Genomic DNA, 27294 nt, shown 5'->3' with positions numbered 1-27294 from the left:
ACCCTCTCTCACCACTCCTATTCAATATAGTACTGGAAGTTCTAGCCAGAGCAATCAGGCAAGAAAAAGAAATAAAGGGTATTCAATTAGGAAAGGAGGAAATCAAATTGTCTCTATTTGCAGATGACATGATTGTATATCTAGAAGACCCCATCATCTCAGCCCAAAATCTCCTGAAACTGATAAGCAACTTCAGCAAAGTCTCAGGATACAAAATCGATGTGCAAAAATCACAGGCATTCCTATACACCAATAACAGACTTAAAGAGAGCCAAATCAAGAACGAACTGCCATTGACAATTGCTACAAAGAGAATAAAATACCTAGGAATACAACTAACAAGGAACGTAAAGGACCTCTTCAAGGAGAACTACAAACCACTGCTCAACGAAATAAGAGGACACAAACAGATGGAGAAACATTCCATGTTCATGGTTAGGATGAATCAATATCGTGAAAATGGCCATACTGCCCAAAGTAATTTACAGATTCAACGCTATCCCCATCAAGCTACCAATGACCTTCTTCACAGAACTGGAAAAAACCACCTTAAACTTCATATGGAACCAAAAGAGAGCCCGCATAGCCAAGTCAATTCTAAGCAAAAAGAACAAAGCAGGGCGCATCATACTACTGGATTTCAAACTATACTACAAGGCTACAGTAATCAAAACAGCATGGTACTGGTACCAAAACAGAGATATAGACCAATGGAACAGAACAGAGGCCTCGGAGGCAACACCACACATCTACAACCATCCGATCTTTGAAAAACCTCACAAAAACAAGCAATGGGGAAAGGATTCCCTTTTTAATAAGTGGTGTTGGGAAAACTGGCTAGCCATATGCAGAAAGCAGAAACTGGACCCCTTCCTGACACCTTACACTAAAATTAACTCCAGATGGATTAAAGACTTAAACATAAGACCTAACACCATTAAAACCCTAGAAGAAAACCTAGGCAAAACCATTCAGGACATAGGCGTAGGCAAGGACTTCATGACCAAAACACCAAAAGCATTGGCAACAAAACCCAAAATAGACAAATGGGACCTAATCAAACTCCACAGCTTCTGCACAGCAAAAGAAACAGTCATTAGAGTGAATAGGCAACCAACAGAATGGGAAAAAATTTTTGCAGCTTACCCATCTGACAAAGGACTGATATCCAGAATTTACAATGAACCAAAACAGATTTATAAGAAAAAAACAAGCCCATTCAAAAATGGGCAAAGGATATGAACAGATACTTTACAAAAGAAGACATACATGAGGCCAACAAACACATGAAAAAATGCTCATCATCACTGGTCATTAGAGAAATGCAAATCAAAACTACATTGAGATACCATTTCACGCCAGTTAGAATGGCGATCATTAAAATATCTGGAGACAACAGATGCTGGAGAGGATGTGGAGAAATAGGAACACTTTTACACTGTTGATGGGAGTGTAAATTAGTTCAACCATTGTGGAAGACAGTGTGGCCATTCCTCAAGGACCTAGAAATAGAAATTCCATTTGACCCAGCAATCCCATTACTGGGTATATATCCAAAGGAGTATAAATCGCCCTACTATAAGGACACATGCACACGAATGTTCATTGCAGCACAGTTTACAGTAGCAAAGACCTGGAACCAACCCAAATGCCCATCGATGATAGACTGGACAGGGAAAATGTGGCACATATACACCATGGAGTATTATGCAGCCATCAAAAACGATGAGTTCGCGTCCTTTGTAGGGACATGGATGAACATGGAAACCATCATTCTCAGCAAACTGACACAAGAACACAAAATCAAACACTGCATGTTCTCACTCATAGACGGGTGTTGAACAATGAGAACACATGGACACAGGGAAGGGAGCGCTATACACTGGGGTCTGTTGCGGGGAAATAGGGGAGGGACAGCGGGGGGTGGGGAGTCGGGGAGGGATGGCATGGGGAGAAATGCCAGATATAGGTGAAGGGGAGGAAGGCAGCAAATCACACTGCCACATATGCACCTATGCAACAATCTTGCATGTTCTCCACATGTACCCCAAAACCTAAAATGCAATTAAAAAAAAGGAAAAAAAATGCATAACCGAATTGAATGAGAAAACATCAAGGAGACTTGAAATAGCAACACTCTACTAAGTAACTGGTTTGAACTCTTCAAAAATGCCAAAGTCAGAAAACACAAAGTTGGGAAACTTCCTGTTTAAAGGAGACATGACAACTGAACACAACGTGTCATCCTGGATTACACTCTGGACTCGGTGGTGAGAGGAGAGATGTCATGAGGGACATTATGGAGATAATTGATAAAGTTGGAAAAGGGACTGTGGGTTAGACAGTGGTGTCATATCAATATTAAAATCCATGACTTTGATAACTGCACTGTGATTATTTAGTAGAATGGCCTTATTCTTAAGGAATACTCACCAAAGCCTTAGGAATACAGGAGTCCAATGTCTCCACCTCACTCTCAAATAGTTCAGGGAAAAAAATGCATTTGTTTATATGTGTGTGTGTGTGTGTGTGTGTGTGTGTGAATGAGCGCACATGTGTGTGCGTGTAGAGGAAGAAGCGAGTGAGGATGGGAAAACAAATAGAAGACAATGAAAACACTGGTTGAATCTCGGAGAAGGAATCATGAGTGTCCCTTGTACTATTCTTGGAACTTTTCTGTATGTGTAAAATTATATCTAAATAAAAAGTTACCAAAAGAAAACCACAAACATCCAGGGATGCACGCAAAGCTCTGTCACATTCAAGTACATATCTTCAAAATTCTGAGTTTTTTAAGGCAGCTTTAAAGTTGTAATGTACTCCAATAAAAATTTCAAAAGTCCCTGATAATACAACTGTATTGCTCAACATAAACCCTGTCCCCCAGGACATTCGTCTGTTTATATATCTAAGCTAGTTAAGCCTGGAGACAAGTGTTTGAGTTGAGACCCAACTGTGTGATCCATGATCCCAGCCTCTGAAGGCTTTGCCAGACATGTGAGGAAGAAAGAGGCAGTAAGGGGCAAAATTGAGTTCCTCAGATAAATGGCTTATTCCCTCATCATTAATTAATTATCAAACCTGCCAACCTGCTCAACAGACGCTCCACTGAGGAGTACAGGGAAACAGTGTCACGCAATGAAACAAATTCTCTTCACCAGATGTTTTTCCTTCCACACACATCTGCTTTGAACTTCAAAAATCTTGACATCCAGAGCAAGGTCTGGGATATTCTAATTTGCCTAATAGAGGAAAAGCACTCAAGTCTTACTGAAGTTCCCTAGAGTACTGACAATAAATTGTATTCAAATACAAAGTTAAGGCATTCCTAAAATTGTACCTCTTCCTTGGGTCCCAAATATTAAGGGGACAACTGCTCAGGAATTAGCCAAGAAAAATAGATAAAAATGTAGCCAATATGACCATGAGAGCAAAGGGTAAAGACATTACCCTTTATTAAAGATCATTTTAATGATTTTTAAATGTATTATTCTTCCTGTAAATGTAGTCTGCTTTTGGAAAATGAAATAAACATAAAAATTTAGACTTATAAAAGATGATACATTAGGGTACATTGATTAACTTCATTAATTATTTTTATATGAAGGGTTTTCAATAAAATTTCTAGATATAGTGCTTAGGAGTTTTTAAAGCATATCTCAATGTCTAAAAATTCATTCTTCACTGTTTTTCACAAACATTTATCCTATCCACCAGTAAAAGGCAAAGCACTGTACTGCCACATATTTTAATAATGACAACTCAAATCTGTACATAATTATGAGTTGTTAATTCATGCTAGCTTGAAAATCTCTGAAGAAACTGTCTAGGATTTAAATTATAAAACACTTTTGAAGATAAATTATTACTTGTAGTACACACATAATGTAAGTTAATTTAAAAAATTATTTCTTAGTAGAAGACCTCAAGGAAGTAAGACAGGGAGGGGCTAACGTTGAGGGTCTATCATGTGCCAGGCATTGTCTTTCATAGCAGAACTCAGCAAAGCATAGATGGGGAACCTGAGGATCCGAGAAGGGAAGGAGTATGGCTTCAGTCATTTTACTAGGTGCACCAGCTGGATTCCAAGCCGGACTCTGGGATCACAAAGCCTGTGGTATTTCATTGTTCTATTACTCTGAAATCTACTCAGTATAGATAAGGATTTATACTTGTCACATATTAAGAAGACTAAATTCCTTAAAAACACCAAAAGATACAAAATATCTAACACCAAACACAACTCTTACAACATTTTAAATCTCTCTTAAGGAAAGCTTTTGAACCATAACGAAACCCAGAGACCAAAAAAGATGTCCAAGATCAATATATTTAACTAGTTTAAAAATATTTATAGTGTTTTTTTTTTTGAGAAAGAGTCTCACTCTGTCACCTAGGCTGGCATGCAGTGGCATAATCTCAGCTCACTACAATCTCCCTTTCCTAGGTTCATGTGATTCTCGATTCTCGTGCCTGGGTAGTTTACGTATCTTTAGAAGAGATGGGGTTTCACTAACGTCAGCCAGGCTGGTTTTGAACTCTTGACCACAGGTGATCCGCCCACCTTGGCCTTTCAAATTGCTGGGATTACAGGCATGATCCACCTCACCTGGCATGTTCATAGTATTTGTTTTTGCCATGTGGAGAAAAATGGAAGTCAAGAGATGAATGACAAATTTGGGGAAATACTTGCAATTCATCACATCAACAAAGGACTAATTTTCTTAATATATAAAGATCCGATATAAATCAATAACAGACAAATACCCAAAGAAAACGCAGAAAGGATATGAGCAAAAGGGAATATAAATGGTTCTAAAATATATATGAAAAGATAATCTACGTTATACTAAAACAAATGCAAATTAAAATCACAAGATACCATTGTCAAATTTCAGACTACTATCAGACTATCAGCTTTCAGATATCAAAAAGTTTGAAACAACATGTGTGTTAGCTAGGAGTGGAGAAAAGATCAGATTCATATAACAATGGTGGGAGTATGGCTATCTGGAAGAATACTCTCTGAATCTATGGTAATTATGTTCTATAATGTTGATGAACACTGAATTAGCAAATAATGAGCCATTACTGGTAGGGAAAATACAAGGCTAGGTTCCTGCACATGTCTGGTCAAAACATTTTAATAACGTATCAACAAATAACCTTATTTTATATGTGTTTCTGTTTAATCTTTTAAAAATATTTATTTACTTATTCATTTACAATTCATTATATGCAGTATTTCTTTATAATAAAACACTAGCCAAGAAGGGTTTAATGTTTTCCTGATGCTAGGTAACATGCCTATAAATTTCTTTGGCTTTTAAGTTTCACAACAATGTTGTCCTCTATGCTTTTTGTAACTGGTCATCATTCCATGAATCCATTAATTTAGCAGCTTTTCCATCTTTTCCATCACTGCATTTATAGATGTTAATTTAGCACCTTCTGGAGCAGCCTCACATACAGATCAGTGAGTTTTCTCTTCTTTTATCTGAGTATATCGTGTATTAATTTCACATGAATTCACTGCTAACAGCACTACAATTTCTGCCTAAATGAAGCTTATCCAAAATGCACATTTTTCCCCATGAGATACTACCATCTTCTTGCACTTTGGAACACCAGACAGCATTTCAGTACTATGTTTGGCGCAATTTTAAATGGCAAAATCATTAAAAAGTGCAATAATGTGGAAAACATGGCACAAAATAGACCACAAAATGGATACGTTTGTAGTATGATAGCTGAAACAGGAAGGCAGAGCATCATCTTGTTCACCTCAGCTGGGAATGTGCACATCAGGTGATTCAAAATGTTCACCACTTCATGCATGTCCACAAGTGACTATGAGAGTGCTGAAATGCTGATTTGGGGTTTACAAATAAATGTTAGCAAGTGGGCAAATTAACAAATACAGAATCCAGGAATAATGAGGATTGACTGTATTTATCAAAATTACACACCTTTTGACCTAGCAATTTTATTTCTAGATATTTGTTCCGCAGATATGCCCTTCTATGTATAAAATACCATATTTATAAGAATCTTCATCAAAGTAGCTTTAATTAGCAAGAAATTAGAAACCAATTAATCGCCTATTAGGCATATGTGTAACTATGGTACTCTATACAATGAAATACTACGTAACAATTAAAAACAAATGAGGAAGCTCTACATGAATGCTTTGGAACAACTAAACTGTTTTTCAAACTTTTTGACCACAAACCACAGTAAAATCCAAAACCAAATCAAAACAAACAACAACAACAAAAACCCCACACACTGTCATTTAGTACACACATCTATTTATAACTAAAATTTCACAAAATAATATTTGCTCTTCTACTTGCAATGTAGTGATCTCTTCTACTGGGTTCTTTATAGTCTACGTATGGCATTTTAAAAATTCGACTTGTGATTCACTAAATTGATTTAGAACTCATTAAAATGACACGCTGCAGTTTGTAAGAACACTAATCTAAAGATAGTTGGCTAAAAAAAGGTAAGGTAGAGAATAATGTATAAAGATGGTGCTGCCATTTTTGTGAAATAAAAGAGGATCATGTATGAACATGCTTGTAAGCACATAGGGACTCTCTGGAAGAGTATCTTAGGAACTGGCAGCAATGGTTGCTCTTGGAGAGGGAACTAGTTGAGTAAGGAACCTGAATGAACAGCAACCTGTTCTTTACCAACTCTGAAACTTCTGAATTTGATCCTGTTTTCATATATTTCGTATTTTTTAATGACTCCCAAATCAATTACCCTGTTAATCTACAATATCTATGAAGATAATTTCTTCCCTGTTTAGGTTAAGATATTCAGATCTTACAATATATTTTTAATTGTCCTTCATTAGAATGTATTATCATGATGTGAAACAAGTCTAAAGCTTCCAATTTGTTTCTTGTTCTCATGATTATCTAAAACATAAGCACATCTTAGGACAGAGCATGAAGAAGCCCCTACTTCCATTTACACTGAACACATACACGTAAGGCAAAATCTGCTATGTTCACAGAGCAATCAAAACAAACAGAGCCAAACAAACACACACTGTACCTGACAACTTCCCCAAGCTGCTTTTCCATAAGAAATTTAAAAATTTCAAAATCACAAAAAAAAACAAATTTCAAAATCATAAGTTTTAAAAAATAAGTAGAGACATTTGTGAGTGAGGTTTATCTCACAAAAAAAAGCTTTTAAAATGTTTTAATATTAGTCCTAATTTATAATTAAAACTAAGCAAAGGGTAGTACAAAGTTTGCTCAAATACGGTTACATAGAAAAATTTAAAATTTCAGTAAAAGAGTAGCATTTACCATCAGTGATATCTAGAAATCTACAATGTGTCTCCTGATTTTTGAGTACTTATTCTGAAATTCTTCCATATACTAAAAATTGAAGTTTATGGTAACGGCATGAAAAGATAATTCTAAAATACAGCAAACCTGGGAAATCCTACCTCATAGCACTGGAATTTTTCCAGGTGTAACTATTACATGTAGGAGACCATGGACTCAGGCAGTATGCAGGGTAAATGAGTGGCCTGACGTAACGTATCGGAGCCTGAGATAGCACTGGCTGTAACAGTCTCGGTGTGGTCAAGCTCAAGCTTATTTCCATCTAGAGAAGCTTCTAGTCTTTGAGTAATGACCATTTTCCTTTGTTAGTGACTAGTAACTGTTTATAACCTCAACTACTGATTGAAAAATGCTTGTGTTCTTTAGAAGGCCAAAGCCCAGAGATTTGTGGGACTACTGGAGATGCCCAGACCATGAAAAGATTCTCATCAGAAAACATTAATGACACACTAAAATAAGTTCTGAGGAGGTTTACCATGTGAAACATGGACACAGATCTGGCAGAATTCTTCTCCATCAGGTGGCTTCTTCACACGTCATGACATACAAATGCAATGTGAAAAAAGGTACACACTACTGATCCTGTTCCAACATCAGAGAATGGGTTAGACAGGGATGAGCTGCATGTGTGCTTCAAAAATGGTGGATTATAAGGACCTTCAGGATGTATTTGTACTTAGAGGCTAGCCTTTCCAGAAAGTTGTATTTAAGAATTTGGAGCAATTAAATTTATATGCCCAACAGCGGTTCTCCTTCGGTCTTGGTGGAGCTCTGCTATATAAAGCCTCCCTTAATCCCGAATGCATGGTTTTGCCTCCTAGTAGCATTTAAATCACCAGCTTTATGGGTTTAAAGAGCTACAAGCTACCTCTCTCATGATGCTGTCCCTAGGATACTTTGCTTTCAAAATCATCCACATATCATCCTGTTCAAATTAAGTCAGACAAAACAGTTTCCTTACCAGGTTGCAAGTAAGTTTTTTCTACCCAAATGGATTCTTTTTTCTGAACAGAAAGAAGTCATCAGCCACTTTCCTCCTCTAAAAACAATATACATATATTGTCCTCCATTTGTCGTTAACAACGCCTAGCTGCACTGGCTCCTGCACCCACTTAAAATGTCTCTGCTTGGCTTCACATCCCAGACTTGCTTGCAAGAAAAACAGAACTCTAAAATCAGAACTGTCTTGGGTTGGGCAGTTGCCAAGTTAGCTGCCACTCCTGAGCCTTAGGTCAAATGGCATGTCCTAGGACATTCTGCACAGTATTTAAGTTACTCCTTACTAAAAACAGAGAAATTCGTTTTTTAAATGGGAAGAATGAGGAACTGTAAATAGAACCACCTCCTCTTATCGCTGTAGATTTCCCCCCCGATTGTCAGAGTCTTTATAACCAGTAGGGAGTTTATCTTTAGGAAAAAAAAAAAAAAAGATGCTGGACTGTCCTGACATGGAATCCTTAAGACTCATATTACGCACGTCCCATTACGGCCGTGAAGAAACTCTGACTTGGCGTACTTCCCTGAAAAACTTTCACCACTTAACTGTCTTTGGAGTAATGGCGATCGAGTTCTATAGAATCCTGGTTACACTAAGCCAAGAAAATAATCATTCCCTCTTTCCAAGGCTTGTTCAAATTTGTTTAAGACTAACTAATGAAGGATGCTGACTGAAAAGAGGATGTGGGTCAAAGAGTAACATAAGCCCTGGAGGACAGTTCAATTATCTTTCTGTTTTATCCTTTTATTGTACTAAAAACTGCCAGAAACAAAGGGACACTTGATTGGAACTTGCAAGTTCTCTGGTGAACAGAAAACCGTTCAGTAAAACAAGTTTTACTGAAACATGATTTTATTCATTCAAGAAATACTTTTTAAGGGTTTATTTCATGGTAAACTCTATTACTTTTTGAGCAGATGAAACTGACTATAAAATTTCCTGAGTGTAATAACAATTACATAGTCACTAGATCTATTCATAAATTTCTGTATTCTATATTTCAGATGGAAAACTTTGTGGGCCAAAAAATACTTCTTGGTAAGATAATAGCTAGAACTATACTTCTCATGATGGAGAAGAAAATTACAGATGAATATCTATTTCTAATATTCAGAGTATGTTAGTGATACAATGTATAGAGATATGTTCATGATTTAAAGGAAGGAAAGTTCTGTTATAAACAAAGTGGCAGATTATAGATACTTGCAATCAACATCTCTGTATTGTAAAACCAAAACTAATTCTGAAACTATTAATCTCAGAGCATTACTTCATCGGATTAATGCTACTCTTCATTGCTGAAAAGTTTAAATATCATGTCTGCCTTATTCACCTTGCATCTAAGTTACTTATGTTCTTCTTTCCATCTGATCCTTAAATAAGAACTAAAATGCAGCTTATCTCTTAAGAGGTATCTTCACTATAGTGAAGATGTAACAATTCCAACACATTGCTGAGGCACTAAAGAAATGAGCTTCCAACTGTGACAACGGACTGTCACGTAAAACAAAGTTTTAATTCTATTTTCAAGATAAAATTATTAACATCAGAAAAACATCTATAAGTATTTCTTTTCCCACTACCAGCCTAAAAGCTAACTTGCCTTCTCTTTGACAGTTATTTTATGATCATGTGAGTCCAGCAGAAATGCCTAGTCATAAGTGCTCACAGTGGTGTGTGCCATGTAATGAAATAAGCGATATCGCTGGTGCCCTGAGAATGAAGCTTCTTTGAAGTACATGTATTTATATGTGCTCGTCAAATTTTTAATACAAGTAAAACCAAAAGGTGGTTTGGAATTTTAACTTACAGTAAAATAATCTTTTATCTTTTTAATGTTCCAGGAAGCATCAATTCAATTAAGCATTTTTTATTCTGAAACCACAGCATACTTCGGTAACAGCAACAAAACAAAGTACTCGATAAAGAACTTTGCCTATTGTGAAAAGAGGGAGGAAAATACTGCATTTCAGTTCTAACTGGCAACAGTGGAACAGTTTGACTTGATAGAGCTATGTCTACAATGACAAAATAACTCATCCTTTCAGGTAATTATGTAAGAACACACAAAAATTCTCACAGAATGAATCATATGATATACCATTTATGTAAAGTTTAAAATCAAGCAAAACTAAACAATATATCATTTAGAGATACATAAAAGTGTGCAAAGGCTTTCAGGAAAAGCAGGGGGTAAACACAAAGTAAAGGATGGGGAGAAAGCACAGTAATAAGATCAGAGAGGCCCACATGGGGACTTCAAACATACGGGTAATGGGCAATTTCTTAGGCTGGGTGGCGGGTCCACAGATGTTCATTTTATTATTATCCTTTATAACTCACAAATTTATTACATCCTTCTTGTAAAAATACATGAAAAATTTCATAGTAAAAGATGAAAAACAAACAGGATAAAAGAGTTGCTGGACAAATGGAAGCAGTATCATGTACAAAAGGTAATTATCAGTATTATGAACACATTTGTGGAAAGAACCTGAAGTTATTCTCTGGGTAAGGTGGGGTTAACTTAATGGCAAGGTAACAATTACCATGTGTGCTCATCACATAATCAGGCTCTGGATGAACTATGGGCCTCAAATCGGTTTAGGATGAAGAACTCCAACACAAGCTTGGCACAAAGGCCACTGGCTAAACACACAGCCTTTTTTACCCCTACGAGCCCATATGCCTCCTATCCTGGATTGCTTTAGATTTTTCTTAAATATATGGAATCTGTTTCTTGTTGATCCCCATATTCACTGCTTCCTACTGACCACTCCCTAGAAGACACCCCTGAACTTCATACATTCTACCAGGTCCCCAACAAGACACATGGTACAAGGTACAAAACAGGAAATTAACCCATATATTAAGTTTGACTGACTGTTTATGCTATGTATTTGCATATATTCTAATTACCTGTTTCTAATTACAAGCTTAAAATGGTAAAGGACTCATTTTTTCACCAGAAGACTTAATTTGATGTGCCTTTGTTCATCCATTTATTAATCACACAGCAGCCTCAATAAAGTACTTCTGTAGAGGCCTGAAAAGTACATGTAATTGTACTTCAGCAGGTAAAAATATATTGGCTTATTTTTTCTCTAAAACCAGAGAGAAAATTAATTCTTTTCAGCTGTTTCATTCCAGGCACAAGCATTTGCTTTGTGTTAAATCAGTAATTTGTAGGCTGGGCTTCGTCAGCATCTCATGATCTGGGGGCAGGAGGTGGCAGGATGGGTGTTGCAAACATGTTCGCGTCCAAATTGTCCTTTTACAAGGATATTTGCACAGGCTTTCCTCTGTGATCCCTTTAAACTGCCTCAAAATTGTCCTGTTCTTCGATGCTCTTCATTATCCAACATTTCCAACCAATACTTTTTGTTTTTTAAGAGCATGAGGATATTTCTGTGATATTTCATTTTTCTGGAAGAACAGTCAACTTCTTTTAACATTTCTGCTAAATAATCAATAAGGAAACTATATTTGGCAACTAATTCATCCATCCAATAATTATTGGGAACCTAATAAATTCAGTATGACATGGCCTCTGCCCTCAAATAGTTCATAATCTGGCAGTATAATTCTTAGAAGCAGTGGAATTTTCCAATACCTAGAAAGACATTTCAGACTTCTGTAGTTGCTGTGTGTGTCACTGGGACTCAAAGACTATGATTTATTCCTCTCAAATATCTGAGTTCTGAAAAAAGATTAAGAAGTGCTGGCCTGGGAGAAGGGCAGACACTTTAACATCTAACTAGGATGTGTCATAGTCAGTGTTAGAAGGAACGTCAATTGCATGGTGCTAACAGAGCACAAGGAAGGAGCAAATTACCTGGGAGGAGGGCTTCCAGAAGATTCAAAGAAGATTCACATTTGATCAGGGTTTTAAAGACTTTTATTGGCCGAGGGTTTAGCACAGCAAGAGCATGTGCAAGTTATTGGGGAAAAAACATAACTCTTTGGAAGACCAAGGATTTGGAGTGGCCAGAAGTTGAGATTTTGAGAGTGAATGAAGGAAAAGAAAACTAGTTGAACACCATGAATATATACAATTATTACAATTATTATTTGTCAACTTTTTAAAAAAAGGAGTAGTCAGAAATAATACTGAAAGGGGGAAAGATCCAAGATGGCCGATTAGACACAACTCCAGCACACAACACCTAGCAAGAGAGACACAGAAATTCAGAGATCTCCTAGCTCCAACCGAGGTACCAGGTGCATGGGTGTGGTCCCATGGTGAGCAAAGCCCACTCAGGGCAGACAGAGGCAGGGAGGGGTGCTGCTTCACCCAGAAAGTCCATCTGACCCGCAAGTTGGAGGCCCCCCTCTGACACTCCAGACCAGATACAGCGCTTCCCTCAAAGCCTCAGCAACACACAGAACAGGGGATCTTTGCCAGTCAAGCACCAAGAGCTACAAGCTCGGAGTTGAGTAAGAGCCTGCAGACTGAGCTATTGCCCCCTCCCCCTGCCCGGAGGGAGGGGGAGCTGTAAGCGGGAGCAGCTGGGCAGGTCCCTACCCCATGACCTGAGAGAGAGGAAGCTGAAAGGGAGAGACGGGTGGAGCTGAGTGGGTCCCTACCCTTCCCAATAAACCCCAGAGGGCTGAAGCTCTGACTCTAGTAGGTTGCGCAGCCAGTGCCACAGTCTGAGATGAACCCTGAATGATCCAGCCCAGTGGAGGAAGGGCACAACCCACCACTAGAGGGGCAAGACTGGGCTACATGGTTTAACAAAAAACATAGGAAGCCTACATAGCAACGGGACAGTGTTCTTGACAACCCAGCAGTTTACAGGTCAGTGGAAGAGGTAGGCCTAATCTCCCAGTATAAACAAAAAAGACACAGGAAGCTTCCCTAGTAACCTGAAGGAGTCCCTAGAAACCCAGTAGTGCCTCCACAGGCAGAGAAGCGACCTCATCAAGCAACTCCCTGACACCACAGCCAGGTAAATCCACAAAGATGGGAAAAAAAACCAGTGCAAAAAAGATGAAACCATCAAAGACCAGAACAACTGTTCTCCTTCAAGGGATCACAACTCCTCAACAATACAGGTCACAACTTGACTGAGGAGTGCGACGAATTGACAGAAACAGGCTTCAGAAGGTGGATAAAAACAAACTCTTCTGAGCTAAAGGAACGCGCAATGCAAAGAAACCAAAAACCCTGAAAAGAGGTTAGACGAAATGCTAATTAGAATAATCAGCTTAAAGAAAAACATAAACGACTTGATGGAGTTGAAAAACACAGCAAGAGAACTACTTGAAACAAACACAAATCGATCCGGCAGAAGCAAGGATATCAGAGATTGAAGATGAACTCAATGAAATAAAAAGAGAAGGCAAGACAAGAGAAAAAAGAGTAAAAAGAAATGAACAAAGCCTCCAAGAAATATGGGATTATGTGAAAAGACCTAATCTATGCTTGATCGCTGTACCTCAATATGATGGGGAGAATGAATCCAAGCTGGAAAACATGGTCCAGGATATTATCCAGGAGAACTTCCCAAGCCTAGCAAGGCAGTGCAAATTTCAAATTCAAGAAGTACAGAGAACTCAACAAAAATAATATTCCTCAAGAAGAGCAACCCCAAGGCACATAATCGTCAGATTCACCAGGATTGAAATGAAGGAAAAATGCTAAGGGCAGCCAGAGAGAAAGGTCAGGTCACCCACAGAGGGAAGCCAATCAGACTCACAGCAGATCTCTCCACAGAAGCCCTACAAGCCAGAAGAGAGTGGGGGACAATATTCAACATCCTTAAAGAAAAGAACTTTCAACCCAGAATCTCATATCCACCCAAACTAAGCTTCGTAAGTGAAGGAGAAATAAAATCCTTTACAGACAAGGAATTATTGAGAGATTTGGTCACTATCAGACCTGAAGAGCTCCTAAAAGAAACACTAAGCACAGAAAGGAACAAGTACCAGTCACTGCAAAAGCAAACCAGTTGGCAAAGACCAAAAATACAATGAAGAAAATGAGTCAACTAATGGGAAAGAAAACCAGCCAGTAACAAAATGGGCAGGATCAAATTCACACATAACAATAATAACATTGAATGTAAATGGCCTAAACACCCCAATCAAAAGACACAGACTGGCAAACTGGATAAAAAGTCAGAACTCATCGGTGTGCTGTATTCAGGAAACCTGTCTCACATAAAAAAAAACATATAGACTCAAATGAATGGAAGAAGACTTACCAAGCAAATGGGGAACAAAAAAAAGCAGGGGTTGCAATCCTAGTCTCTGATAAAATGGACTTCAAATCAACAAAGATCAAGAGAGACAAAGAAGGGCATTACATAATGGTAAAAGGATCAATCCAACAGGAAGATCTAACTATCCTAAATATATAGGCCCTCAACACAGGAGCACCCAGATACATAAAGCAAGTTCTTAACAACCTGAAACGAGATATTGACTGAAGGTATCATAAAATGATTAAAGCTATATATGACAAACCTACAGCCAATATCATACTGAACAGGCAGAAGCTGAAAGAATTCCCTTTGAAAGCAGGCACTAGACAAGGATGCCCTCTCTCACCACTCCTATTCAGCATAGTATTGGAAGTTCTAGCCAGAGCAATCAGGCAAGAAAAAGAAATAAAGGGTATGCAATTAGGAAAGAAGGAAGTCAAATTCTCTGTATTTGCAGATGAATGATTGTATATCTAGAAGGCCCCATCGTCTCAGCCCAAAATCTCCTGACACTGATAAGCAACTTCAGCAAAGTCTCAGGATACAAAATCAATGTTCAGAAATCACAAGCATTCCTATCTACCAATAACAGACAAACAGAGAGCCAAATCAAGAGCAAACTCCCATTCACAATTGCTACAAAGAGAATAAAATACCAAGGAATACAACTAACAAAGGATGTAAAGGACCTCTTCAAGGAGAACTACAAACCACTGCTCAATGAAATCAGAGAGGACACAAACAGATGGAGAAACATTCCATACTCATGGTTAGGAAGAATCAATATCATGAAAATGGCTATACCGCCCAAAGTAATCTATATATTCAACGCTATCCCCATCAAGCTACCAATGACCTTCTTCAGAGAACTGGAAAAAACCACTTTAAACTGCATATGGAATCACAAAAGACCCCCCATAGCCAAGACAATCCTAAGCAAAAAGAACAAAGCCTGAGGCATCACACTGCTGGACTTCAAACTATACTACAAGGCTACAGTAATCAAAACAGCATGGTACTGGTACCAAAACAGAGACATAGACCACTGGAACAGAACAGACACCCCAGAAGAAACACCACACATCTACAACCATCTGATCTTTCACAAACCTGGCAAAAACAAGCAATGGGGAAAGGACTCCATGTTTAATAAATGGTGTTGGGAAAACTGGCTAGCCATGTGCAGAAAGCAGAAACTGGACCCCTACCTGTCACCTTACAGTAAAATTAACTCCAGATGGATCAAAGATTTAAACATAAAACCTAACACCATAAAAACACTAGAAGAAAATGTAGGCAGAACCATCCAGGACATGGACATAGGCAAGGACTTCATGATTAAAACACCAAAAGCAATGGCAATAAAAGCCAAGATAGACAAATGGGATCCAGTTAAACTCCAGAGCTTCTGTACAGCAAAAGAAACCATCATTAGAGCGAATCAGCAACCAACAGAATGGGAAAAAATTTTTGCAGTCTACCCATCAGACAAAGGGCTAATATCCAGAATCTACAAAGAACTAAAACAGATATACAAGAAAAAAAACAAGCCCATTCAAAATTGGGTGAAGATATGAACACACACTTTTCAAAAGAAGACATACATGAGGCCAACAAACATATGAAAAAATGCTCATCATCACTGGTCATTAGAGAAATGCAAATCAAAACCACAGTAGATATCATCTCATGCCAGTTAGAATGGTGATCATTACAAAATCTGGAGACAACAGATACTGGTGAGGATGTAGAGAAATAGGAACACTCTTACCTAGTTGGTGGGAGTGTAAATTAGTTCAACCATTGTGTAACACAATGTGGCGATTTCTCAAGGATCTAGAAATAGAAATTCCATTTGACCCAGCAATCCCATTACTGGGTATATACCCATAGAACTATAAATCGTTCTACTATAAAGACACATGCACACGTACGTTCATTGCAGCCCTGTGTACAATAGCAAAGACCTGGAACCAACCCAAATGTGCATCAATGATACACTGGACAAAGAGAATGTAATATATACACTATGGAATACTACGCAGCCATAAAAAACGATGAGTTTGTGTCCTTTGTAGGGCCTTGGATGAATCTGGAAACCATCATTCTCAGCAAGCTGACACAAGAACAGAAGGCCAAACACTGTATGTTCTCACTCATAGGTGGGTGCTGAACAATGAGAACACGTGGACTCAGGGAGAGAAGTATCACACACTGGGGGCAGTTGGGGTGGGTAGGGGAGAGATAGTGGGAGGTGGGGAGGGAGTGGAGGGTGGGGAGGGATAACATGGAGAGAAATGCCAGATATAGTACGCACCAAGAGTAAAATAAATTAATTTAAAAAAAAAAGAAATAACACTGAAACCATATTCTGAGGTCAGATCAGGGGATGGCATTTCTCATCAAGTTAGGTAGTTCCCATGTGTCCTATAGGAAATTTACCAGCATAGGGTGTGTGGGGGGGTGTGTTTGTGTGTGTGATCTGTCCTATAGGAAAGTCATCAGCAGAGTGTGTGTGTGTCTGTATGTCCCATCTGTCCTATAGGAAATTCAGCAGCAGAGGGTGTGTGAGTGTGTGTCTGTGTGTGTGTGTGTCTCCCATCTGTCCTATAGGATATTCACCAGCACAGGGTGTGTGTGTGTGTGTGTGTGTGTGTGTCTCTTGTTGAAATGTTAAAGTAGGGAGCATGGAAGTAACAGTAAGAGTTATATGTTTGTCTTATTGTAGCATACATAAAAAGATTCAACATTTAGCTTAGACACATGGTAAACTAATTTCATATACCTATGTCACTCTTGGGTTGAACAGTGTCCTTCTGATCTTGGGACTGGTGTGGCTCTCTAGGTCAGGTTCTCATTTTTGCCCTTTCTTCTTTGGAGAAGTCTTCTCTCCTGTCCCTGGTTTGGGACCTATGGCTATGTTCTCTGGGCCAGCTGCAGAGTTGTTATATAGAAAGAACTCTGGGAGAAATAATAAAGATGGGACTGAGGGGACAAATAGAGAAGGAAACGTTGGAAGTGAGGAGGCTTAAGAGGTCGGGGAAACTTGATTAGAGACTGTAATCTAAGAAGACACTCATCAGATTTATCCCAGAGGGTCCCCAAAAAAAGAACCAGGATTTACTGATGAAAATCAAAACCCAACAGCTGCCTGAAGATGGCAACAGAGCACCCTGATTTGTCACTGTGGCTTATTAGAAGAAAGGGCTTAAAAGGTTTATTAGTTATCTATTGCTACATAATAAATTCTCCCAAAATGTAGTGGTTCACGACAGCAAACAGTTATTTCACAGTTTCCGTGGGTCAGAAATTCCACAGTGGCTTCATTGGGTGGTTCTTTTGCAGGGCCTCCAATGAGATTTCAGTCAAGATATTGCCAAGGATGCTGTCATCTAAAGGCTCACTCAGATCTCTGAGGCTGTTGGCAGGAAGCCCTAGTTTCTCAGAAGCAGCTGTTGGGAATGAAGTTGCAGTTTTTTGCGAAATGGGCTTCCCCATAGTGCTGCTTGAGTGTCCTCCTGACATGGCAGTTGGTCTCACCCAGAGGGAGTGATTCAACAGAGAGCCCAAGGAGGAAGCCACAATGCCTTTTCAACCTAGTCTCAGAAATCGCACACTGTCACTTCTGCCATAATCTTATTGGTTGGAAGCGAGTCTCTAGTGTTTGGGTCACAGTCAAGGACAGGGGAATTGAGCTCCACCTCTTGAAGGGAGGTGTATTCAACAATCTATAGATAAAGCACCTGGAACAGGGTCACACAAGTAGACTTTGAAAGTTCCTTCATACCTGAGATTTTCCTACTCTATTCATCAATCAGTAGACAAAGGACAAACCTCAAAAGTGTCCAGTACTTGAGTCATATCACCCTGGAAGCAGCTCACTGAAGCTCTGATAATGTATTTGTCAAGAGGAGAGCCTACATAATGGCTTCAAGGAAACTCCATCAAGTGGCAATGAGGTTTGACTGAAACTGCTTTTGTGGTGTAATGAAAACATTATGATTTTGAGAAAAGAAAGTGAACATAGAAAAGGCTACAGTAGGAGATTATGTGATTATATTATTCTTGGGACCAAAAAAGTGATTAACAACATACAGTAGTTTTTTTTTTTTTTTTTTTAAATTTTGGAAATTGCTTTATTTGGACGTGTAGAAAATAAAGACTTCTGAGCTTTCCTGGTTACTAGAAATTATTGAGCATTCAGAAGCCATGAGTTTATAAAGTTATACTCTCATGACAGTGAAAAAGAAATAAATGGGAAGTCATGGTCCAAACATGAAGCAAATTAAGTTGTAGCCTGATTTGGAGAAATTGATAAAAAGTAGAATCCACTTGATCTCAATGACTGAAATAGCCTCCTTCTACAGGCAGAGCTTTATGACAAACACTGCTCTTTATGGGTCTGATCTTCCACTTCCAGGGTATGCAGTGGGCAATATTATACTATAATCTTGATACTGTCAATACTGGTTACTGACACTATTTAGAATCAACCTCTGATCAAACCATAGAGATAAGTAGAGATGTAAGTAGGCAAATGATAATAACAACAACAATGGTATTGTTGACAGAGGTTGAGGTGAGGTAGGGGAGTGAAGGAGGAAAAGAAAAGGAGAAAAGTGAATACTATAGAGTCTGAATGTTTGTTTCCTCCAAAATCCGTGTTGAAACCTATTCCCCAATATGGCAGTATTAAGATGTGGGACCTTAAAGAGGTGATTAGGTCATGAGAACTCTGCCCTCATGAAGTGGATTAATACCTTCATGATTAATGGGTTATCATGGGACTGGAGCTGGTGGCTTTATAAGAAGGGAAGAGAGACCTGAGCTAGCACACTCAGCCCCTTCACCATGTGATGCCCTGTGCCCCTATGGGACTCTGCAGAGTCCCCACCAGCAAGAAGGCCCTCATCACATGCAGTCCCTTGACCTTGGACTTCTCAGCCTCCATGACTGTAAGAAATAAATTAATTTCTTTACAAATTACTCAGGTATTCTGTTAGTTTTAGGTATTCTGTTATAAATAACAGAAAACAGCATATGAACTTTCTTCAACTTACATCGTTGAAGTGGTGAAGAATGTTTGATAGACATTATATACAGTTAATAAATCAAGAAAAAGTGTGTTAGAGTACAATAAAATTAAAAGTATTATTTCAAGTTAGAGTAGAATTCCAACAAAAATCGGGAAGGAAGGGAAGTGGTATATGGTGTGAGCTAAGTTTTTAATTTTTTCACAGCAAGGGGTCACAAGTTACCGACTAATCAAGAAATGGATGTGTGAGCACATTCTACACAGTGAGGGTGCTTCCCATGAGATTAACCAGAAACGAAGAATGACTGGTGGCTCTGGAAATGGAGTGTAAAAGGTGACTTTCACATCTTTGATTCCTGTCCTTCGATACTGTTTGAATTTACTTTGTTTCCTATCCTTCGATACTGTTTGAATTTATTTTCTTACCACATACTTAACATTCGTAACTTTTTTAAGTGAAAAATAAAAAGTCCACATAATTGGTAGCATCTATAAGTTGACATTAGCCTATGTTCACAGGTTTTAGTAGATATAAGCTTCACAAGCATCAACCCCTCCAGTTAACAAATGGCAAGATTTCACTTATTTCATAAATTGGCACTTCACACTTAATGCTTCCTCTTGAAATAAAAAGTAGGAACCAGTTTATAAATCACTACACTGGTAATAAAAACTATATAACATGAGCTAAAATACTATAACTTATCCTTAAATATGCATTTTTATACCACCAAAAGTGAAAAGACAACCGAAAGACCTTACAGTTTTCAGGGTTAATGTGAATGGGCAGGATTCCAGGCTCAGCAAAGTACTATGATACTCCTTTTTAGGAATAATCAATGAAGCAATTTTAATGCTCCCCCACCCGCCACTGCCCAAACACTAAGGGTTATTCTTCTGAGGTTTTTTTAAAAAAAAAAAAAAAAATACTTTAAGTTCTGGCATACATGTGTAGAACATACAGGTTTGTTATATAGGTATACACGTGCCATGGTGATATGCTGCACCCATCAACCCATCATCTATATTAGGTATTTCTCCTAATGCTATCCCTCCCCTAGTCCCCCATGCCCCAACAGGCCCCAGTTTGTGATGTTTCCCTCCCTGTGTCCATGTGATTTCATTATTCGACTCCTACTTATGAGTGAGGACATGCAGTGTTTCATTTTCTGTTCCTGTGTTAGTTTGCAAAGAATGATGGTTTCCAACTTCATCCATGTCCCTGCAAAGGTTTTATGGAAAGCCCATGTCCATCTTCTGTATATATTTAAAGCCAACCAGGTTGGGTTTAACTATCTAACTGGAAGAATGTTCAAAAGATTCAACAATGATTAATAGTAGTTTTACCAAAGGAAAAAACTACTACCTGTCTTGGTTTAACAAAACATGACTGTTAAAAAACACATCTCCTTGGAGCAACCTAAGTACTACATAAAGAGGGTAGAAGGAGAGAGACTATAGCAAAACAAAACAAAACAAAACAAAACATACAGCTGGTAGTTAGCATCTAGGTGGAGAAAAAGGCCTCTTACATAAAAGTGCATTTTTTATCTGAGGAATGAACAAAAAGATTTTATGAAAATGTTTTGGGCTTCTACAGAAAAAGCATTTTTATACCCATAAAAAACACTCAGTCTTCTATTTTATAAACTATGAAGGGAGGTGTACTATAGCAATTGACAATAATCACACAATATACATCAGGCACCACTCACGCTTTCTGTAAGGAAATTTATAGGAAGGGTTAAACTACCATAAGCCCTGTGGATGACCTACAGTGCTGTATTAAAAAACAAAACAAAATAACAACAGAAGAATGGACTAATACACTGCGCTATCTCCATACAATAGAATAGAATACAGCAATGAAAATGTACAAACTCCTACTTCAAGTAACACAGATGAATCTAACAAGCTTAACATTGACTGAAGACTAGACACAAGTGATATATATTCCTGATTCAGTTTATATAAGAAATAAAACCAGGTAAAACTAACCATGGTGTTAGAAGTAAGCACACTGTTTAACTTTGGAGGAGACAGAAATCAGAAAGGGTCAAAAGGGGACTTCTGGGGTTGTGGTGAAGTTCTGTTTCTTTTAATCTAGGTGCTGGTTACAGGGGATGGGTTCACTTTGTGATAATTCATCAAGCAGTTGCAGTTATGATTTGTACACTTTTCTAAATATATGCATACTTCAGTTAAAAGTTAACTTAAAAAATAACATATGGTGCCCCTGCTAGTGTATGTGTCACCTTTGTGCAGAATTTTTTAATGTGTCCCTTCTGGAGAGATGGATTAGAAAAAGGCAATCCTGTGGTCAGCGGCAGCCCCACAAGTCTGCACCTTCATAAACAGGGGGTGGGCTGGGTTTCATTCCCACTGGTGCTTGGCTAGAAACAAAACCACACATCTGGATGGACATCTGCAAATCTGCAAAAACACTCATTTGACCCTCCCTCACCACAGCTTTAAGAGGAGGGCAGGGCAGACGTCTGTGGTTTACAGATGAGGAAGTGGCACGGAACAGTAAGACCAATGCATGAAGGTGTCATGGCTAACGAGCCACAGAGGCAGGACTGACTTCTAGGCCAGTAGCTCTTCACACGCTTCTCATTCCTTTTGGAGAAGGGAAACAGGAAGAAGCTTCTCTCTCCGTTACTGTGTACCTTGTTATGGGTCACCTCAAATGCTTTCTGGGATAAGATAGGGCATGAATGTATGGTCCAATGTTCTTATTACTGGACTTTAGTAAAGGTCCTTGGTTCTAAGCTTATTTGAAATATATTCTCTAAGCCTGTACTTTAAAATGAACATTCATCTTTTATGTGCTTACTTATGGAAAAAGATCAGTAGAATGGGGATGTTCAGATAGCAATAAAGCATGCTGACCCTCCTGCAGTTTAAAATTATTGACTTAAGGATACAAATATTTTCATTTTTTCTTGAAGAAAATAAAAGAGAAAGATGCACACAATGCGTATGTCTCACTTACCTAAAAGTGTCTGCTTATTTTGGGAGGAGTCAGACTCAGCAGAACATCTGCACGAACGGAGAACAATCACTCCGCCAAGCACGCCATCTTCACTGGCGAGGAAAGGTGAACCTAGGCAGAGAGGACTAGTAGTCATTTTTCAGTGAATTTTTTTTTCATTTTCAATTTTCATTTCATTACTAAAACAAAAATGTGGCATGAATAAGATCTTGAAAGATGCCTATTTTCTGACAATCACCTTTGTTCATATTTCATTATACACTCGATGGCAAAGGCAGGTTTATGCCTGAACAGTGGCCATTTTGCAAAGAAAATGCCACACGCTGCCAAGAAGATGAGGAGAGAGTGTGCCTTACTGTATTCAGAACGGAACTGGAAACACTACCAGATTAAAGGACCAAAACACAAATCCAGGAAAAAATGCTCAATGACTCCTTTTGATCAACTCTGAGAGATCACTTACTACAGGGTCTCCCTGCTGTCAGGGACACACCACCAAAAGCTTCAGTTTACTACCTTAAATGTAATTTGAAACAATAAGCCACAAACTTTATTATAAACATTTTAAAATGCTTCTGATGGTTCACACAAATAAGGGTGAAACTGAATTTCTATGATGAGAGTCTGGTGGTTAGAAAGAGTTGGGCCTCTTTGAGATCTCACACGCTGAACCAACCACTGTGAGCATTTCAATTACATTATATTTTAAAACCCCCTCATTTTTCTTCTCCAAGGACATCTTCTTCAAACATCTGGCATAGCAAGTGAGCACACGGAGAACAAATGCAAAATTAACCCAAGCACTATCAAAGAGAGTAATAATAATCAAACCCAACCAAACTGGATTTGGTGGGAGCTTCTGGTTAAACTTAGTATATTAAACACGTGTAGTTTTCTCTGTCCCTCCCCAAATCCTAGTGAACTGATGAAAAAGGAAGAAAAAAGCCATAGCCCAATAAGGGCAGAGAAAGAGGCAGACAAGGAAAAAACTGACCTTTTGGAAAATGGTAAGAAGACAGGTAAGTGGTTGCTCACCTAGCAAACCCAAGATAGCTGAAACCTAAGTTTTCATGAGGCAGGGGGAAATTGGAGTGGAGAAAAACCACAGGAAACCAAGCCAGTTTTGCCATAAAATGCAAAAGTGTTCAGAAATTGAAGGCTTCAAGTTTCTCTTGAAGAACTTGGGCATGGGTACAGGGTAGAGATGATAAAAGATGGTTGGCTGAGAGTGTCCAAAAGAATTCTCTAGACCAGAGGTTGTCCTACTAAGAATGCCATTATTTTGTTCTCTTTTTACTTTTGAAAGGGTTGTTAAAAAAGGCGGGGAGGAGGAGGAGGAGGAAGCAGAGAAGGAGAATATGCCACAGAGACCGTGCTATAGGCTGCAAAGCCCATAATCTTTATTCTCTGGCTCTTTTACAGAAAAATTTTGCCAACTCCTGATCTAGAAGAGAAGATCAGAACTGCAGTTCCTTTCCAAAAAGGAAGTTACTCCTCTCTAACCCTGAGAAAGCCAGGATATTTAGTCTCTAGAGAAGGTGAACCAGAGAGAGTTGAGACTTGGGAACATCAGGGTTAGCCCAGGGCAGGAAAGAGGCTGCACACTGATAACAGGTTGCTGAGGTGTAAGTCTTTATGCTAAACAGTGAAATAACCAGTTCCTAGGATGCAAGAAATCAAGCTGATATCCTCCAAGAAGAGACGGGATAATCCCTTTCTGGCAACCCAGCCAACTAAAGAGTAAAGACCTACTTGAGAGACTGTCCTACACCCCCCGCAAAAGAAAAGACGTGTCCTTGCCTAAATAAGGGCTTCAAGATGACAAGTATGATTCATACACAAAAGGTTTTTAGTTCAGCTTGGTGTTTATTAAATAGTTAATACCAAACGGTTGGCATTTAACTATTAAAAAAGCACAGACAATCTAGGATTACCAGGTGTATCAGTTAGGCCTCTGTTTTAGGAAAGACAGAGACTAAAATAAAATAGTAACACAGGGAAAATTTGGGCAGGTGTACTGAGCAGAAGAAAAGTAAAACAACAACAATAACAAATTTGAAGCTGGTGCAGTGGCTCACACTTGTAATCTCAGCACTTTGGGAGGCCGAGACGGGCAGATCACGAGGTCAGGAGATTGAGACCATCCTGGCCAACATGGTGAAACCCCGTTTCTACTAAAAATACAAAAATTACTGGGCATGGTGGTGTGTGCCTGTGATCCCAGCAACTCAGGAGGCTGAGGCAGGAGAATCGCTTGAACCAGGGAGTCGGAGGTTGTAGTGAGCTGAGATCGTGCCACTGCATTCTAGCCTGGCAAAAGAGTAAGACTCTGTCTCAAAAAAAAAAAAACCTTAAAAAGACAGATGAAAAGTGAGTGAAAAATATAAGAAAATAATAAGACTAGGCCAAAATTATCCAATAAACAAATAACAGGAGTTTCAGAAAGAGGGACTAGAAAAAATAAAAGGAGTAAAATTTCAAAGAAATAATTCAAAAACATTTCTAAGAACTGAAAATGAGTGTTCAAATTGAAAAAGTTCATCAACCTCCCAGTACAGCTCATGAAAAAAAGCCCCATGAAGATTTATCACTATGAAATATTAAGATACTAAGGAAGGAGAGAAGGGTCTAAAAACTTTCAAATGGGAAGAAAAGATCACATGGGAAGTAAGGGTATTATAATGATATCAAATTTCTCAACAATAACACCTGAAGCTAAAAGATTATGAGGCACTAAATGCTGAGGAAAAGTTATTTCCAACCTAGAATTCTATATTCAGTCAAAAGGTCAATATGGTATAAAAGCAGAATAAAACGCTACAAAGTCTCAAAGAGTTTACCTCCCATGCATTCCTCCTCAGAAAGCTACAGGATGACTGTGCCTTGACAGAATGAAGGAGTGAATATAATGAAGAAGAAATAAGATCTGGATGCAGAGGATCCAAAACAAAAGGAGATAATGGGATTCCAAAGACACTGCTATGCAGCAAACTGAGAGAGCAAACTGTCCAAATTGGAGCATGAAGCCAGAGGAGGCCAGGAAAGGTAATTCCAAGGGCAGGGAAAAATAAACCGAATACATGTTGGTTTGAAATTATTGAGAAAAAAAATGTTTCAGATTTTGAGGAAAGTTTGGAGATGAAAGAGTGACTGGTACCAAAAAAATAATAACAAGACTTGTACAAGAAATGAAATGGAATCACAGTATACTATGTAGTTAGGATGTGAATAGCTAAACAAATATAAACTCTCATACTGATGAGCTAAAAAAAGGGTGGGGGAGGAAATATGATACATTGAGAGGAGGAGTTTAATTTTCAGAACAATTCTGCCATGAGACATTTTATTATCATTTACAGATGAAGAACCTGACCTTCAGAGAGCTTCAATCACTTGCTATAGCCATACTATCGTTGAGCAGGAAATATGGCTTCCCCTAGCATCTTCTGAGCCATGAACTTTGCTAGCAATGCCTCTCAGGTAATGAAAAAAATCTCTGAATAATCTCAAAATGCAACTGTGTGCTGGACACCTCCACTCCAGCAGCACTCAAACTTGGCACCTCTAAAACTGTTCCTTTTACCACCAAATCCAGAAACTTCTCCTGGGCTCCTATAGCTTATCTAAGCTCTAAATGCTTTTATCTGTTAGGTCTCCCTGTGACCTCATTTTTGCCTGCCCCCCTTCCTTCATTCCCACTGACAAGACCCTCAATGTATTCTCATTGTCCTAGAAACCCTGCAATCAGCTCCAATCAGCCTTCTGCTCTAGTCGTTCAAATCTCTAAATTAATTAATGCAATAAAAATGTACTAAGTGCCAGGACTCTTCTAGGCACTGTGGATATAGAAGTGAGCAAAGTCCCTGCATACATCTAGTTGAGCAGCTTGGGGGACAAGTATTAAACTCACAGAACAACAGGGAGATCAACCCAATAGCAGAAAGTGCTGTGAAGAAAATGAATCCAGGTAAATGATGGAGACTGTCACTGGGGCTGGGCCTCGTCTACATCAAAGAGCAATAAGGCCTCTTTTGGTAAGGAGCTAACCATGTGATAATCTGAGGAAAGAACATTCCAGGCAGATCAACTGGCAAATGCAGAGACTCTGTGGTGAGGGAGGGAGGGAGGAGAGAGAATAGAACATGAGTTTAAGAGAGAGGCAAGGCCAGGTCACAGTGATAACATTAATTTGGACTTGTAAAAGTTACTTAGCTATGCAGAAGGTAATGACAAGGCAAGCATAAAAGCAACAAGCCACTAAAGCAGCTGCTGTGGCAGCCCAGTTAAGAGTTAACAGTGGCTTGGCTGAGCCTTGTGACAATGAAAGCTGTCTATAGAAGCTGGGTCTGCGATATATTCTGCAAGTAGAACTAATAGAGTTGTTCATGGAAGGGACATCAAAGTTTACTGTAATAAGAGATATGCATCCCAGCCATGGCCACATCATTAAACAAATGAAAAACCTGTAATAGCTCCCAACTGTCCGAGAATGATGCCCAAAATTCCTCAGTCTAGCATAGCCTTTCTTATCCTGCCCAATCTTATCACACTGTTTATTTTTACACATCATTTGGACTTCCCATACTCCACTACCCTAAGATTTCCACCTGGGCCCACTGTTGTGAATTGTCCTTCCTGGCGCCCTTTCTTCCCATAAACTGTCTGTTCTTTAGCTCTAGTGCCTTTTA

The 27294-nt window shown here is 38.7% G+C and overlaps 1 protein-coding gene across 4 annotated transcripts in view; it reads right to left on the bottom strand.

Moving 5' to 3' along the window:
• The window catches only part of TASP1 (taspase 1), a 246532-nt gene that overhangs the window by 35482 nt on the left and 183756 nt on the right, over positions 1-27294 (bottom strand). For 3 of the 4 annotated variants that reach the window (XR_010343409.1, XM_012474983.3, XM_064378505.1), the window contains one exon: positions 22607-22717. Coding sequence is in view for 2 of the 4 variants with exons in the window: in XM_012474983.3 (XP_012330406.1) it covers positions 22607-22717 (111 nt within the window). In the remaining 2 variants the exon portion in view is untranslated. Of the gene's footprint in view, positions 1-22602; positions 22718-27294 lie in introns of all 4 variants that reach the window. The other variant, XR_010343411.1, reaches the window with a different exon arrangement.

Source organism: Aotus nancymaae, unplaced genomic scaffold, assembly GCF_030222135.1.
Source record: "Aotus nancymaae isolate 86718 unplaced genomic scaffold, 86718_ANA_hifiasm-v0.15.2.pri h1tg000001l, whole genome shotgun sequence".
In the NCBI taxonomy this organism is placed as follows: Eukaryota; Metazoa; Chordata; class Mammalia; order Primates; family Aotidae; genus Aotus; species Aotus nancymaae.
This window is presented reverse-complemented; position numbering and strand designations above follow the sequence as displayed.